The 12228-nt window shown below is 31.8% G+C and overlaps 1 protein-coding gene across 5 annotated transcripts in view; it reads right to left on the reverse strand.

Moving 5' to 3' along the window:
- WDR7 (WD repeat domain 7) overlaps window positions 1–12228 on the reverse strand; it is a 506900-nt gene that overhangs the window by 41398 nt on the left and 453274 nt on the right. For 2 of the 5 annotated variants that reach the window (XM_031945925.1, XM_031945926.1), the window contains 2 exons: window positions 12105–12209; window positions 4207–7104 (listed from right to left, as the gene is read on the reverse strand). In XM_031945925.1, the coding sequence (XP_031801785.1) occupies window positions 6901–7104; window positions 12105–12209 (309 nt within the window). In that variant the 3' untranslated portion in view covers window positions 4207–6900. Of the gene's footprint in view, window positions 1–4206; window positions 7105–12104; window positions 12210–12228 lie in introns of those variants that run through there. The other 3 variants (XR_004230845.1, XR_004230846.1, XR_004230847.1) reach the window with 2 other exon arrangements.

Genomic DNA, 12228 nt, shown 5'->3' on the forward strand with positions numbered 1-12228 from the left:
AACTGGAACCATTCCCAATAAAATCAGGAGTGAAACAAGGTTGCCCATTATCACCATCACTATTCAATATTTTATTAGAAATGCTAGCTTTGGCAGTAAGAGATGAAAAAGAGATTAAAGGAATTAGAGTAGGTAATGAGGAAACCAAATTATCACTCTTTGCAGATGATATGATGGTATGCTTAGAGAACCCCAGAGATTAAAAAGCTATTAGAAATAATCTACTTTAGCAAAGTTGCAGCATACAAAATTAATCCACACAAATCCTTAGCATTTTTATACATCACTAACAAAATCTAACAACAAGAGATACAAAAAAATTCCATTTAAAATAACTGTTGATAGTATAAAATACTTGGGAATCTATCTGCCAAGGGAAAGTCAGGAACTATATGAGCAAAACTACAAAACAGTTTCCACACAAATAAAGTCAGATTTAAGCAATTGGAAAAATATCAAGTGCTATAAAGATGACAATACTCCCTAAACTAATTGATTTATTTAGTGCTATACCAATCAAACTCTCAAGAAACTATTTTACTGACCTAGGAAAAATAATAACAAAATTCATCTGGAAGAACAAAAGGTCAAGAATTTCAAAGGAATTAATGAAGAGAAAAGCAAATGAAGATGGCCTATCTAGAATTCACTATTTGACAAAAACTGCTGGGAAAATTGGAAATTAGTATGGCAGAAACTAGGCATTGACTCACATTTAACACCATATACCAAGATAAGGTCAAAATGGGTTCATGATCTAGGCATAAAGAATGAGATTATAAATAAATTAGAAGAATATAGGATAGTTTACCTCTCAGACCTGTGGAGAAGGAAGGAATTTGTGACCAAAGAAGAACTAGAGATCATTATTGATCACAAAATAGATAATTTTGATTATATTAAGTTTAAAAGTTTTTATATAAACAAAACTAATGCAGACAAGATTAGAAGGGAAGCAATAAACTGGGAAAACATTTTTACATCCAAGGGATCTAATAAAGACCTCATTTCTAAAATATACAGAGAATTAACTCAAATTTATAATAGTTCAAGCCATTCTCCAATTGATAAATGGTCAAAGGATATGAACAGAAAATGTTCAGAAGAAGAAATTGAAACTATATGTAGTCACATGAAAAGGTGCTCCAAATCACTACTGATCAGAGAAATGCAAATTAAGACAACTCTGAGATACCACTGCATACCTCTCAGATTGGCTAAGATGAAAGGAAACGATAATGACAAATATTGGAGGAGATGTGGGAAAACTGGGACACTGTGGATGGATTCAACTATTCTGGAGAACAATTTGGAACTATGGTCAAAAAGTTATCAAACTGTGCATACCCTTTGATCCAGCAGTGTTTCTATTGTGCCTGTATCTCAAAGAGATCTTAAAGGAGGGAAAAGGACCCACATGTGCATAAATGTTTGTGGCAGTCCTTTTCGTAGTGGCAAGAAACTAGAAACTGAGTGGATGCCCATAAATTGGAGAATGGCTGAATAAGTTATGATATATGAATGCTATGGAATACTATTGTTCTGTAAGAAACGATCAGCAGGATTTCAGAAAGACTTGGAGAAACCTAAATGAACTGATGCTAAGTGAAATGAGCAGGACCAGGAAATCATTGTACACAGCAACAACAAGACTATACAATGATCAATTCTGATGGACGTGTTTCTCTTCAACAATGAGAGGACTCAAACCAGTTCCACTTGTTTACTAATGAAAAGAGACATCTACACCCACAGAGAGAACCGTAGGAACAGTGTGGAACACATAACATTTTCTCTCTCTGTTGTTATTTGCTTGCATTTTGTTTTCCTAGTTTTTCTTTTCCTTCCTTCTTGATCTGATTTTTCTTGTATAGTTACATTTATAACTGTATAAATATATATATATATATATATATATATATATATATATATATATATATATTGGATTTAACATGTATCTCAACATATTTAACTTGTATTGGACTACCTGCCAGCTTGGGGGGGGGGACAGTTGGGGAAAGGAGGGGAAAATTTGGAACAAAAGGTTTTGCAAGGGTCAATGTTGGAAAAATTACCCATGCATATGCTCTGTACATAAATAAATAATTAAAAAAAGAATAGCATGAAACAATTGAGAACATTCAAAAGTGTTCAAAAATAAAATGTTAAAAATTAAAAAATTATGAAGTAGACACAGGATATCCATGGCAGCCAAATTCTAGTGCTAAATTTGTTGTTTCATTGTTTATCCTGGAAATTTATTCTCATCTGAAAACTCCTCAAATGCAAAACCTATCTTTTCAGAATATTATGAAGGTAAGTAGCTGTAATAAATTTGGGAATTTTAAGAAAGTAAATAAGACAGGAGATATTTTCATTGTTATTATTTGAATAATATCAATGTATGTTCTAGAACCGTAACCAAAATGATGTTGAACATGAGGAATCATCAGAGGTTCTGCAACCTTAAGAATATAGTTGGAAAGTATTAGAGGTCCTTTGACACATGTAAACAAAAGTGAAAAGAATCCCAATTAATTTGCTATGAGTGTCTATAGAATGAATTGACCTGATGTTGATAACTGAATAAATTGTTTGCCTTTCTAATGGTAAAATAACTTCTAAGAAAAAGGTACTGTATTACAGAACTTAAGGTGAACTTGGGTAGAGCAAAAGGGTTAACAAAATATAAAAGAAATGCAAAACCAAACAACAAATTGTGAAGTGTGAGCCTAAAATATGTTAATCATTTTATATTAAAAAATTACCACAGTAAACATATCACAAACTACAATGTTTGGTCAGATACATAAGCAAGTCCCATTCACAGGAATTCCTTTATAAAATGAAATTGCTAACACAAACTGGCATCTACTATATTTGAGGTTTGATGAGGATGGGGGAGGAGGAGGGGAATAGCTAAGATCTGAAAAGCATGTAAAATTGGGTGCTCAGTTCATTTTAAGGACAATTCCACGCCAAAGCCATTCTGTGGTCTTTTTAGTCTGTAAACAGCAAAAAGAACTGAACATCTAATTTTTGAAGTTCTTCTGGCTTTTCTTTTTGACCTTTGGTATTTGTATGTATTGACGCTCTCTAAACCATCGTACAAAAACACCTTGAAGTGTCAAGCTTTAAAAATGAGTCTTCTTTTCTCTTTCTCCTGTATAGCTTGGATTATCTTGGCCTTGTCAAAATACATTCTCTAGTTAGTGCTTGGAAATATTTCCCTCCTGGCTCTCAAGTATTGATTTTTGAACACTCAGTTCTGTCCATCAGCTGAAGAGGTGAAAGGTGAAAGTTCATCTAGCACTGCCTGGCTTTACCTTCCTATTAATGTCATGCCCTTTCCACATTTGATCAGATTATGTAATCACCAATTATACAGGGAGGGATGTTATTACACCTACTTTACCTATAGAAAGACATTCAAATCATCATTGGATACTAAAACAATTCATGGTCCAGACATTCTATGCCTTGGAAGAGCCAAAGCTGTTGTGATCAGCTCCTTTTATCCTTATTTAATTGTCAAAGAAAATACACTGTTACATAATGATTTTGACTCTGAAATTCAAAGTATCCTAACTTTTTATCTGAAAATTGAAAAAAAAAAAAAGGATTACATTTACTGCTGGCACTATAAACCTGTGGAAGCAATAATGACCTATTTTGTTATTCTTGCTCTTGCTCAAAACCAATTATACTCTTTTATCTCGGGTATTTGAATTCAAGTCCAAATCAAATATTAAATGAAATGAATTTAATGATCTTAGCTCAGCTCCCATAGGATAGCATCAGCCCATGTTAACAAACCTAACGATGTATAATTTGATGCAATTAACAAGATACTTAGAAGATCATAAAGGCAGATAAAATGACAATAAGCTCTACTGCACTGCTCAGGCCACAGAGGATACTGGGTTTTTATCATGGTAGTCTTTCTTCTCTGGTCTTATACACATTTCTAATACCATCTGAGGAGGGAATTTGCTCTCTAATATCTCTTTAGAACAAAGTTTTGCATTTCTTGAACATGATTCTTTTAGATTCTTTGGGAAATGAAAAACTATTTTAATAAACTATAGGTTTTATTTTAGTGGTGAAAAGGGAAAAAAAAGTAAAAATCAGTATAAAATGTCATTTGAAAAGGTATAAGAAGAATGAATAAAAGAGCCAACTTAAATAGACAGCATAGTAAAGTTATTTTTCAGTACAATTCAGTTTTATTTGTTTTATTTCACACACATATGTACACAGGGACATTTAGTACACAGAGCATCTATTAAGTGGAATCTGGCAGAATTTCAGCTCATTTGTAATCCACAGAAACTTCAGTCATCATAACATTTTCATATATGTGTCCCATCATGTCATCTTTTGCTTGTAAACTGCCAATGAAGCCACAGATGTCTCTACATTTACAAGGACAAGTCCAAATACAGTACTAACAAATCAATAAAAACACTAAAAGCTTATACTGGAGTGACAATATGAAATTTACCATGGTGCTGAGAGCTCTAAGCTGGAATGAAATTTGGTACTGTGGTTGACAAAGTGGTGAAAAGGTTTGTGTTTAACTAACTGACCAATTTTAGTTTAGCAGTTGGATATGTCTAACAACTAACATCATTCCACTCAAGATTTGCTCCTGGCCCATAGCTCTGACTGCCTGCTTGGATAGAGACTGTGAGAGATGGAAAGATGTTATTAACATTTGGAGCATTTTGACTCAAGTAACTTTCCCAATTTATTTAAAATCTTCATGCCACAATTACATTTGGAAGAGATATGAAAGGAGGATGTCTTGTCCTGTTTCCTTCTTATGAAATAGTAAACTGGTTTATTTAAAGAAACATAGGCAGTTTACTCTTTTTGAAGTACACTTTTACAGTATCATCCCAAAATATTTTTGTACACTAGAACAAATTAATTCTCTTTTAGATTCAGAAAATAAACATGGACGTGTTCTTTCCAAAAACATGACTTGGGGTGTTCGTGGCTCAGGTAGCCTAATGATAAACAAATAAAGTGCACCTTTTAGTTTTTCTTCATATTTCTCTATCTATGTTGAGCAGTACAGCATCAAAGATTATGCTGTATAATTCTTTACTTCTTCCTTAGAAACTACATATATAGTCTTTATAAATACAATATTCATGCATGTGGCATAAATCCACTTTTAACATCTAAACTCTACTACAGAATTTGACCACCAGGGAACACAACAGCTTTGCCACAGTTGGAAATAATATACTTTACAGCAATATGAGAGAAACATTCCTAATGGTCTTAATTTCTTATTTTTGTTCTTTAAAAACTCACTTCAGTAAAATAACCGATGTGTTGCTTTTGGACTGTGATCCTACTTTTTTCATATATTACATAAACTCTTTCTTTGAAAAATCAATGCTTTTTAAATTTAGAAGCAATCATTTGCTTTTCTTCCTTTATTACCATTTTTGGCTTCTCTTTGAGTTCCATATTTTCTTTTTCTCTAATAAATCATTTACTTACAGAATATTTTCCTTTTGTGAGTATTCAGACAAAATGGCCACCATCCTCCTGTCCCACAAATCCTTAATCCAACAAAACTATACATGTGTCAATGTTTGTTAGGAATAATTTATACAAAATATCATCTTAAGGATTTCTTTCATTACTGTGAGCATAAACTAGCATAATCTGACAAACTGATATGTAGCAGAAAAAAATGAACATCTAAAGTTAATAGTTCAGAAGAAAAAAATCCTTCTTTGGATATATGTTCAAGCAAATTTACAGAAATACAAATCATTCATCTTTCATATGTTTTCCAGAATTTTGTGCCACATTTGCTAATTGCCTAAGATATTTTTATTTTGGCAGAGCCTTTGCAAAAACAAACAAAACCTCCTCCCTTACTCAATGGTTTTTGAAGGCTAAATTCAACATTAGAATTATTGACATGATAAATTCATGCCATAAATGTAGTTCCTTGTATTTTGATTTATAGATTTGAAATATTTCTGAGGGGAATAAGTTCTTTCTCAGAAAAAAAAAGTATCTTCAGTATATATATATATATATATATATATATATGAATGATCTTAGATTTTGCAAAATTGAAGATATTGCTATATTAACTGGATGCTTTTTTTGTTTAGGTCACAAGAGGCAATAGATTAAAAAAAATAAATGCAAACTATTTAATGAACAAGCTATCACTTGAACATTACAAGGGCACATGCCTGAAAAAGGCTGTTTTGTGTTGAAAATGTCTTCATATACTTTCTCACTTCTCTCAAACCAGTTAGAGTCCATAAAAAGGAAGGTAACTGATAAGGTCTACAACACTGGACTGAGTAATCATCCAGTGATCACCTGAAGATGTACATGTAAGTGCAGAAAATTTTTGATCAATAATAATACACATTAAGAAACTGTAAGTAAAATTATGTTGATAATTAGGATTGCCATATTACCTCAACATCCAATATCAAAACTACTAGATTGTACTTTACGTCAGAGCTTGAGCTTAAATTCCTGAAAATGCTGAAATAGTCAGGGAGTGCAATCACAGTGTTTATTGATTTTCTAGCTTCTGCTGCACCAAGCAACAAGAACCTTCCCAATAACTGCCTTCCTTTCCCTTCCACCAGTGGCAGAAGAAAACCATCTGGTGACCAAATAACAACATATTATTGAGTTAGTATGTATTACCTCTAAATCCATAGTTGATACAAAGGGGATTCTGCCCTATAGAAAGAACTATATGCATAAATGTTGCTATCTGGTTGATTCCACTGGATGACTTCTATAGGCACTGATGTGGGTAAATCCAGTATGAGTAAGGATGGAGAAATATAGGTTTATAGAGAATTTTAAAAACAAAAATTATATTATTAAGATACATTAATTCTAGACCATAAATCGATGCTCCTTTCCATCATGGGCCATAAGAATAACATTGCGATTTGAAGTCCAGATCAGCCGGGCGAGTCTGAGTGCATTATGTGATCCAGGGGATGCAGGTTGGACAGGGGGCACTTGGTAAGTTTTAATGCAACGAAGCTGAGGTGCTGAGTTCAGCATACCAATACTTCCTAAAAGTGAGGTGTTCATCTGGAACAAGAAAGAAATAATGTCTTCATTTTTTTTCTTTAATAAGGTCAAAATCAGCGTTAAATAACATTCTGTTAAATAACATTCATCCTTTCTCAAAATGAGTATTCATCACCTTTAAATAGTTTACTTTCTTAAGTCCTGAAGAACTTCATCTATAACATCTGGAATAATACTGATCATTTTTCTGTAAATTATTTTGGGGGAAAAGAAAACTTTTTCTTTGACATGATATTTGTTCCCTAATTCTCTGTTACTAAATGACTGGGAACTCACCTGAACTATAAGTGCTGATACTAAATATAAAGAAGAGCCTACATTTGAAAATATATGCTTGAAATAACAACTTCTTGCTTGCTATTAAAACTAATACAATTCTATTTTAACATCCTATATATGAATGGGAGATACCTTTCTGTAGAAGAGCTTATATAAGGCAATGTGTTTCTCTACTGATTCAAATGCCTTTTAAAATGTTTTATTTTGTAATTAACAAACACTAAATATAAAAAATCTATTATTTCCTAAAAACAAACAAAAAAACCGCTGTATAGTTTTATAAATTATGGTCTATTGGAACAAGGAAACAGTAAAACTGAACAGAGTACTAAGATGCTGATTCAGATCTCACAACATAACCCTCTGTCCTCCATGTCTTACTTAGTCCCTTTCTCTTGTGTCCCTTCAAATTAAACTGAGAGATCTCAATCAGCATTTCAGGACTATATCTATAGCTCATCTATGATTTCCCTGTCAGATAAAGAAAATACAAGGCTTGAAAGCTTATTACAATGCATTTTAGCAGGTAGTGAGTCATGTTTGGGCACAACTTCTCTTATTATGTTCAATCCATGAAAATAAGGAATGTCAAATTATGAATGATTAGTTTATGACACATGATTAACAATTTTAAAAATTAAATTACAAAAGAATAGTGAAGTAGAGTTATCTAAGCAATTGTAATCTAGCTAACAATCTCTGAAACATTTTTCTGATGAGTTTTCCTTTGGAGGGGCCTTATAACACACTTTTGATACTATGACAAATATCCTGAAAGTCAGAAAGATAATCTCAGAAATGGGTTCCCCTCCTAATTCACCCCTTCTCATATAACTTTCATTTCCAGTTTTTTTCTTCAGTACTATTTCCATCTCAATATATTAGGTTCTTGGGATTTGTATGGCCCAAATGCATATGTAAAAATCTAACACATAAAACCTAGGCAAATCTTGGTACATTTAAGATGTGTTATTGCTGATATCATGTTCTGAATTCTGATCAGTACAAAATATAAGCCATTACTTTTTCTGGCCCTTCTCAGCAGCAGAATGGTGTCAGAGAGCGTAAATCACCGCATCTCTAGCAGGGAGCATGCATGCAGCACTGACATTTTCACAATTTAAATCATCTTGAGTAATAACCCTTTTAAGATGACTAATGTTACTGATTTTCTTGCATTAATAATAGTGCCGAATACAACACAGAGGTGAACAAAATCACTAGTGTATGAGGTCACATTTTAAAACCAAATGTATGGTTATGGTTTAACTCTTTCTGCTAAAGTTAGGCTGACATTTAGTATATTTTAAACCAAATAGTCAAAAGTCTTAATTCCCTTGCTGTTTTACAATTTTTCCCTCCAAAGATTTAATGAAATTTAAAAAAATCAATCTCTTAATGTTTTCTAAGATTCCCAAATAGTTTATAAAAAATAAAATTTCAAAGATTTTATAGTTATAAAAAGTAACAACTTTTAATTACTCAATCCTCATTATAGCATGACTCTGACCAAATTACCCAGAAAATTAGTGGTTAAAAATTAACTAGCATTAAAGAGTGTATTGTATTTTTTAAAATATCTACTTTTTAGCTGATAAGGACAAATTGTTCTTTTTCACAGAGTTTCTATGAAAACATAAATACATGAAATTGTGCTGTGCTCATGAGTAGTCAAATGCTCAGGTACTTCCTTCTTTTTTTCCCTCCTCACTTCTAGGTCCACTATATGAAAGTAGTACATGAAGGTTAAGGGGATGTTATGGCTAAAGGTAGAAAGTAGAATGAGGTTTGGGAGAGGATATCTCTCTAGGGATACTATAGAAAGCATAAGATTTAGGAAAATGCTCAGTATGGGTATGAGGATACCCCTCTCATCAATTAATGACATGGCTTTTTCTTCAATGTTGTGAGAGAAATTGTAAATCACAACTAAAACATTAAAGTCAAATAAGCTAAAACTATAGAAATTCATTGAGTTCTAGAGCTGGAAAGCACCTTAGAGAACATTCATTCTATACTAAAATATTTCACTCTTCTTTTCACATTTGTGATCAATTGTTCTGTCAAAAAATCCAAGGCTTCAATCATTTTATTATTAAATTTTAAGATCTTTCTTGATCAATACATACTATGCTAAAATGCATGACTTCGAGTGAATCATTGAAATTAGAGGATTATTTAAAAATGATGAGTTGAGGATAAATTTCATTGGAAAAGTTCTCTACACATAATACAAATGTTACAGATAATATAAAATAATGGCTAATCTGAATATCACTAGCATTTGGTTTTGGAAACATAAATATCAACAAACACAAACCCATCCACAAAAACCCTCTCCTTGCTCCTTACTCAACCTTGCTATCAATAGTCTGAGGCTCTGCTCAGGGTAAAAGAAAAAAGTGGCTATTTCTAACAATTATTCAAAAAGTAGAGATCTATTTTATGGATAGCTAAAAATAATCATTATTTTCAAATTATATTCTAGACATCTCAGATAACAATGAAAGGCATATTCTTCAAAGCCCATGTACACTACACCCAAGTACGATGTAGTTTTACATGGGTAAGCTAATGGAATATAAATTACCCATCACATTTTATTCTTATTAAGGTCAAAAAGGAAATGCATAAATGATGTAAAAATGCCATTTTGGTTAGACTTCAACTATTTTCTTTTTAAAAATTTCACAGAGGTATAACAGGAAGTAACCAAACAGACAATTCAATTTCATTTCCCTTTAATATACTTGTCTGCTTTAATAGAGACATTATCAAGTAATGAAACATATGAAATAAGCTTTAATATTATTTTTTAATATTAATACACTTTGATCTCTCTCACTACGTTTCTCCCTCATGACAATAGTCAGCATTTATAGAAGGATTGAAGGTCTGTAGAATACTATACACATTGTCTCACTGGATCCGCATGAGCCAGTGAAGGACATTCTGTTATCATCCTCGTGTTTTAGATAAGTTGAAACTGGAATCAGAAAACTTGGCTCTAGCTTTCAGCTCTGATACTAACTTTATTTTATTAGGGTTACTTTGTGTCCGTTTTCTCATCTGTGAAAATGGGTACGATGTTTTATATATATATCTCATAGCATTGTGAGTACAATGTGCTGCCAATCTTGAAATGCCATTCTAATATAATTATTACACAATTAGAATTATGAATTTTAAAAAATTTGTAAAATTCAGAAATAAACTTGCTCTTGGGGTATTCTAAAGATGTAAAATGTCAATTTTTCAGCTAGGAGCAAAGACCTGCCAGTGGAACAAAATATGATTTATTTAATATAATAATTCTTGTAAAGAAATGAAGGGAAGGCACTGTGTTGGATACAAATGTAGTATACTCCTTTTCTTTGCACAGCTTCAAATATAACAAGAGAAGGATATAAGAGAAGAACAAAGTATAAATTGATGAAATAAATGAAAATTTGGTAAGTATTAAATAGGAATAACATCAGTAGGTAAGCTCTTTAAAAGACATGCTTCTTCTGTACATGTTTAGCCTATATCAGATTGCTTGCTGTCTTGGGGAGGGGAGTAAAGGGGAGGAGAAAGAGAAAAATTTGGAGCACAAGACTTTGCAAAGATGAGTGTTAAAAACTGTCTTTGCATGTATTTGGAAAAATAAGATACCATTAAAATAAAATAAAAAGATAAAAAAAGCCATGTTTCTTGCAAGAGTCCAATTTAGGGTCAGCTAATGGCCTTACTGTGGGATCTAAATGACATAAAGCAAAAACACTGGTTATATAGGAAAAAATGAAGATAAGGTAATATCTTTAGGGAAAACAATTTAATAAAAACTAATTAAGATACTAGAGATATATTTTGGAAGTCAGGATAAAGAGAAATAAATGGGAAAACTAAATTAGATAATGAAGAAAAAGTCTGTGAAAGGTTTCAAGGTTGTCATCCTTTAATAGTATGTTGTTAATTAAGCAATTTATCATATCCGTTTTACATTTTATTAGCTATTGATTTTTTAAGTCATCATCAAGTTGTGTTCAGATCTTGTTTAAACTTTTTTTTTTTTTAGCCTTTTAAGGCAATAAATAGAACCTCATAAAGTATCCTAGTATACTAGAAAAAAAGTAAATGTGGAAAAGAATGACAAAAGTCTTAATTATATATCTCCATATAGTTAAATATGTATCTATGGGAGGGACAGCTAATGCTTAAATGTGAGCAATTTTCAATGGTCAAGGGAAGGCAACAGTTCCATTATCATTAGTGATAACAGAAGTTTTGAAAAGGAAAAGAAGGACTTACTACCAAAAGTAGAAGGAAGTTAAGATGCATAAACTTATAAAATATCTTAGAGGTCAAAACAATAAAGTTTTAAATATTCATCTGAATCAAAGAATAGCCTAGGTAATTATATGGCAACCAAAGTCTGAGAGATTTATAATAAATGGCTTTTATGGCAAATTATAAGGGCTAATATAAATCTACCATGAATTTAATACTAAGGTGCTTTGTGTAAAATATTTTTTCTTTTAGCTTTTCTTTCCTATAACTTTTCTTAATATTATCTTGTTGACTCAAGAGTCTTAAGTATTTTCTGTTTTCAATATTACCTGACTTATATTTACTATATATATATATATATATATATATATATATATATATTTACTAAAGTTTCAAAATCCATAACATATTGTATTACAGAATCAATTTATAGCAGAAGCAAATGTATTTACCTGCCAGAAGGAAATGTGACTGTCAGAATTTGAGTAGGTGGCAAGATACCTTCCATCAGGAGCAAATGCCACAGCAGTTATTGGCCCCTTGTGCCCATGAATTGTCTAAAATAAATGTCAAAAG

The sequence above is a fragment of the Sarcophilus harrisii genome, chromosome 1, assembly GCF_902635505.1.
Source record: "Sarcophilus harrisii chromosome 1, mSarHar1.11, whole genome shotgun sequence".
Lineage (NCBI taxonomy): Eukaryota > Metazoa > Chordata > Mammalia > Dasyuromorphia > Dasyuridae > Sarcophilus > Sarcophilus harrisii.